The sequence below is a fragment of the Eschrichtius robustus genome, chromosome 4 (genome assembly GCF_028021215.1).
Source record: "Eschrichtius robustus isolate mEscRob2 chromosome 4, mEscRob2.pri, whole genome shotgun sequence".
Lineage (NCBI taxonomy): Eukaryota > Metazoa > Chordata > Mammalia > Artiodactyla > Eschrichtiidae > Eschrichtius > Eschrichtius robustus.
The window spans coordinates 100,757,006-100,763,005 of record NC_090827.1 but is presented as its reverse complement, the minus strand read 5'-3'; the positions used below and the strand labels follow the sequence as shown (position 1 = coordinate 100,763,005).

The 6,000-nt window shown below is 37.0% G+C and overlaps 1 protein-coding gene across 4 annotated transcripts in view; it reads right to left on the bottom strand.

Annotated features, from left to right (window-relative positions):
- Positions 1 to 350: 350 nt before the first annotated feature.
- Positions 351 to 6,000, bottom strand: part of SEPSECS (Sep (O-phosphoserine) tRNA:Sec (selenocysteine) tRNA synthase) — a 37,747-nt gene continuing 32,097 nt past the window's right edge. For 3 of the 4 annotated variants that reach the window (XM_068543140.1, XM_068543143.1, XM_068543144.1), the window contains exon 11: positions 351 to 5,270. In XM_068543140.1, the coding sequence (XP_068399241.1) occupies positions 4,967 to 5,270 (304 nt within the window). In that variant the 3' untranslated portion in view covers positions 351 to 4,966. The remainder of the gene's footprint in view (positions 5,271 to 6,000) is intronic. The other variant, XM_068543142.1, reaches the window with a different exon arrangement.

The window sequence follows — 6,000 nt, the reverse complement described above, 5'->3', positions numbered from 1 at the left end:
TCCTTTAGAAAAGATTCAATACTTCTAAGCCTCCAACTTTCTATAGTCAATAGATCCTTTGGGAAATGGTTGCTGGGTTTTGTTTTGTTTTGTTTTTTAAATAATCTAGCCTCCACCCCCGTGACTCATGATTCTCATTATAAAGTATGCCTTTTCTTGCTGATTTCTGGGCAAGTCGATACTGTTGACTGAATCAAAAAATGGGCAAGTAATTTAATGTTAGTTATCTGTACTTTCAAATTGTATCTGGAGCAGTGATTAGGTAAAATAATATAATGCACTATCAATGATTTATTACAAATTTATTTCATGTAATAAATTATACAATTTAGTTTTATTTATACATAGTCTACACCAAAAATATTTTTGGAAACATCTTTTTCTTTTAGTATGACATACAGGTTAGCAGGTTGACACCAACTTCAATTCTAATAGCTAAAATCCCCCACAATTATACATTTATATGTATAAATATGAAGAACATAGCCTTTCCTCACATTTCTCTAAAAGTTCAAGTTGATACCACTTGATAAAAACAAGACCATATAAACATTTCCAGATTTTGCTTAAGGTCTTAGATTGATCTGTAGAATATTAGGTGGAAAATTATAAAGATATATTCATTAGCCTTGAACTCATCATCTTACATGTGTATATTACCATAATGGCCAACAAAGAGCATGCAAGTAAAAAGGAAGGCACGAAAGGAAGCAGCGGGTAAGTCTTAGATCTGTACACTGAGCGGCCACAAGAGACAAATAACCAACACAATTTGACAGACAAGGAAAAGAACTGTTCGATGGATTTCTTTATGTTATATGTTAACAGCATATTCAATTGTTTTTATCAGATTATTCAGAGGGTATCAAACTTCTGAAATGATCAAACTTCTGTGTACGCAAATTCAGTTACAAAATAAGGTCAGCCTCATGAATGCAAAACATAACAAAACCATTTAAGGGCTTGGCAGAAATCAGCACATCTTAGACAGTGGGAAAGAAAACCCAACTTTCATATGCACCAAATGTGGATGTATTCACAAAAATTTCTCTGAGTGTATTATCAATGAGACTCATCAGGGTTTGTCATTGTTGTCAATTGTTGGCTATTTTCCTCTAGGAAAGAACACAAGAATTTAACTCACGATGAGCTACTAATTCAATATTAAAGTAACATTGCTGGTTAAAAAAATTATCTTTGTTTTAATTTTAATTTTACCAAAACGTATCATAGCCATATAGTCTAAAAATAAAAGCACATCCCGTAGCTTAGACCTCAATTACAGCTCTTATTATAGTGGTTAGAGAAACAGAACCACAATAGAGGTATGTGCTACGGCAAAATATTAGAAAAAACTTAAAGTTATCATTCTGCATATCAAGTGCCTATTGGCTGAACATAACTGTATTCAATAGTTCATATTCGGTCAACTTGTCAACTAATGCAAAAAGCGAAATAAAAAGATTTATAGTTGAACACAGAGTTCCTAAGGCTAGTGTCACATAGAGGGAGAATCTGTCAGCAGAGAACTTAAGAGCCAAATTGAGAATTGGATTTAAAATACCTTTCCCTGCTGTGTGTATAATTAGTAATACGTTCGGTGACCTAAAGAATATTTCATGTTATTCAATTTTCTTTTCTGGGCAGACTACCACAGCCCAATGACTTTAAAAACCAAACTCCAAAATTCTACCTGATAGTCTTAATAAGGGCAATTGGATCATAAAGACAGAAAAGGACATCTTAGTCACTGACTGGAAAAGATATCATCCTTTGCCCCTCTGCCCCAGTACGAGAATAACTGAGGCCAATTATGAGGCTTACTAATCATTGCTAGCAGGTTAAAATAAATAACTGTATGTAAATGCTTTTTTATACTCATATGTGGAGATGAGAGACAGCAAGTCAAAGGACACTGGGGTGGTGGCAAAGGAAAGCCTCAACATGCAGAACCTACAACATCCCTTCAAAAATTCTTGTGACTTCTCCAACCTCAAGGTCAAATTGAAACCAGCAGGAATAGAGCTGGAATTCCAAAACCTCTGAAAAGAAAGGACTAATAATAAAAACTGCAGCTGATTTTTATGCACCAGGAATGAAATGTTATATCTATCATTCACATGTGGGTTCATGTAATTTTTCTTCAATTAGAATTATTATCTATTCAGCAGCTGAAGCCCAAGAACTGCTGATACACTGCAGATGAGAAAACGTTTGCTGGTCTCTCGGCTCTGGCCTTTCTTAAACTAAATGATGATCACACAATATAGATCACTCGTTCTATAAAACAATCTTGGCTTACGTGGACGGTACGCTGCACTGCCAGCATCTACATCTGCAACATCACTTCATTCCCTTTCACAGATTCGAGAGGGCCTACAGCAACTCTTCAGCTTTGTTAGTTCTACAATTCAGTCTCAAATTCACATAAAAAAATTATACAATTTTTTAATCCAGGATTTACTCCTTTGAAAGAAGTTATTATAGCTATTTAAAGAACCCAGCCACTTCAAATATCTGAACCCCAAAGACACAATAATTTTAAAGTAATCTTTACAATATTTGTAATTAAGTACTTTATCTCAACACAGCTGACTTCCAAGGTTGTCAAGCCAGTGTCCAAAATATTCTAACTTACCCGTGGGAGTGGCAGCTGTCTGAGCTCACATTTAACATAGTTTACAATGCCAAAACAATAGAGAAAAACACCATCCAGAAAGCAACGTGGCATTCTCTACTGTAGTGTTTTCAAAAGTACGTTCAATGGGATGTCAGTAAGTATTTAATTAAAAAAACGGGTTCCATCTTTAGATAAGGATACATTCAAACTGGAATAGAAGGAATTCTTAGAGACTTTAATATGCCAATAGGCAGGTCTGCAAAGTCCCCAACTTACTTGTCCGTGGAACCTTTTATATCCATGAGCATCTCTTAGGAACAAATGCTCCACAGAGCAAGTCTTCAGAAATACAGCTTTGACATTTTGATGCATTCAGAGGCTTCACTAACTCCTCAGGCTATAAGACATCAGTCTATTTCTTAAAATTAACAACAAACGTAATAATTATAGCCAGTAAGTCTGGAATTTCAGACTCAGAAAGTAAGCATATGGGCAATGAGAAGGGAATACACCTGTTCTTCATACTCCATCATTTTCACCTCCCCAGCAAAAATATGTTCAGAATCCCCATGTTAACCACTCTTGACGACAGCTGTGCAAAACACCTGAACAAACCAACCAAATATACAGACTCCTTGAAGCAAAACAATGGAATAAAGTTTTTACTTTCCCAAATGGAAGAATGCACACATGCCATATTAACAATTTATAATTACATATTTAGAAATGGTAACCTCAGTTTTCACTTAAGAATCTATATGCTGTGGAAGCAACCTAAGTGTCCACTGACAGATGAATGGATAAAGAAGATGTGGCACATATATACAATGGAATATTACTCAATCATAAAAAGAAACGAAATAGAACTATCTGTAGTGAGGTGGATGGACCTAGAGTCTGTCATACAGAGTGAAGTAAGTCAGAAAGAGAAAAACAAATACTGTAATGCTAACACATATATATGGAATCTAAAAAAAAAAATGGTTCTGATGAACCTAGGGTCAGGATAGGAATAAAGACACAATGTAGAGAATGGACTTGAGGACACGGGGAGGGGGAAGGGTAAGCTGGGACGAAGTGAGAGAGTAGCACTGACATATATACACTACCATATGTAAAATAGATAGCTAGCGGGAAGCAGCTGCATAGCACAGGGAGATCGGCTTGGTGCTTTGTGACCACCTAGAGGGGTGGGATAGGGAGGGTGGGAGGGAGACGCAAGAGGGAGGGGATATGGGGATATATGTATACGTACAGCTGATTCACTTTGTGATACAGCAGAAACTAACACAACACTGTAAAGCAATTATACTCCAATAAAGATGTTAAAAAAAAAAAAAAGAATCTATATGCTGTGTAGTTGGTAACATTTATAGAGATACCTTCTTTGAAGTACTACTGAATAATTAAAGTTGCTATGGAAAACTTCTCTTTACTGAGGAGTTCTTTTACTTTAGAGCAGTTTTTATCAACCTCAGCACTACTGACATTTTGGGCTGGATAAATCTTTGTTTTGAGAAGTTGTCTTGTCCATTGTAGGATGTTGAACAGCACCCCTGGCCTCCCCTCACTAGATGTCAATAGCATCCTACTAGGTTTGACAATCAAAAAAGATCCCCAGAGAATTCCCTGGTGGTCCAATGGTTAGGACTCCACGCTTTCACTGCTGAGGGCGAGGGTTCAATCCCTGGTCGAGGAACTAAGATCCCACAAGCTGTGTGCCATGGCTGAAAAAACAAACAAACAAACAAAAAACCCCAAAAAATCTCCAGATGTTACTTGGATATAAGAAGCCAATCATCCCCAGCTGAGATCCATTTCTGCTGAGCAAAAATTAAAGCTTACACCTTGACCTTGACTCTGCTTTCCTGGGAAATGTTCATTTTACAGGCATACTGTGACTTACACACATCAACAAACATCTAATTAGTAGCATTAGCGGTCTTTCTAAATTCTGTGTGGTCAGAAACATAAGTAATTTGGGAATGATAGAGAATGGTCAGAAGGAAGCAGTCTACACATTTCAAAGAGAATTAGAGTAATGTGCAATTTTACTATCATTATATTAGTAAGAATTATCTGAATCATAATATTTGGCAAATATTTAACAATTAGAAAAACGCTAATTGCACATTATAACCTGTTAAGGATAATGATTGAGGCAGTCTAAGAACAACAAATGTAACAACTGTCAATGGCTAGCTCAGACCATGTTCTATTCCTTGACCAAATATTCTCCATGAAATTCTCAATTCAGAAATCTCAAGTCTTCTCTTTGAACTGCTAGCTTATACTGTAGCCTCATCACTTTTTTTAAATTATCACAAAGAAACCCTTCACATGTCATCAGGAAGAATCCTGGCATGTGCCAAGAAGTACATTATCTATTTTTAAAGCCATTTCTTCTATATCCACATCTTCAGTTTTATCATAATTGTCAACTCCAGATACATCACTCTCTTTATTTTGTTCTTTCCCTACTGTCTTTAAACACTTGTCAAGTCTCTTTATGAACAAGTCCACATCCTCTGTCTTCATACCGATGGCTGATGCGGCATTGAGGTAAGCACAAGGGTAATTATTTGTATGTGACATAAAGCCTCTGAAAGTGTAGCCACTCACCATCTGCAAAGACCCAAGAGGCACAACCCTGAAAGGGAAAAGAATTACCAATTTAGTATGTCTGGTGATGTTAACAGAGTATCACCCATAAACAAAAGAAAGCTGTGTTACTAAGCCTTACACCTACTTAGTAAGAACTTTAATAACAGCCATAAATCGTAGCCTATGAAAACAGACTGCAGCCTTAAAATAAAATTATACAATGCACTTCACATAGGAAAGTACTACCTGATGCTTACCATTTACTTATCTTCTATTAAAGAGCTACAAGCTCTAGGAATCAAAAACACCTTTACATCTTCAAAAAGGTAAAAAGAGGGCTTCCCTGGCGGCGCAGTGGTTGAGAATCTGCCTGCTAATGCAGGGGACACGGGTTCGAGCCCTGGTCTGGGAAGATCCCACATGCTGTGGAGCAACTGGGCCCGTGAGCCACAACTACTGAGCCTGCGCGTCTGGAGCTTGTGCTCCGCGACAAAAGAGGCCGCGACAGTGAGAGGCCCGCGCACCGCGATTAAGAGTGGCCCCCGCTCGCCGCAACTAGAGTAAGCCCTTGCACAGAAACGAAGACCCAACACAGCCAAAAATAAAAATAAATAAAAAGGTAAAAAGAAAGTTATTTCTGTTTTTGTATCAAATACCAGAATCTGACTTCACATATACACACTTTAATGGAATATTAAATTTGTAAATCAAACCCCTTTGATTAACTGCCGTGTATCGTCTCAAGTAATCAATGGACTAGAATTACACCTATCTGA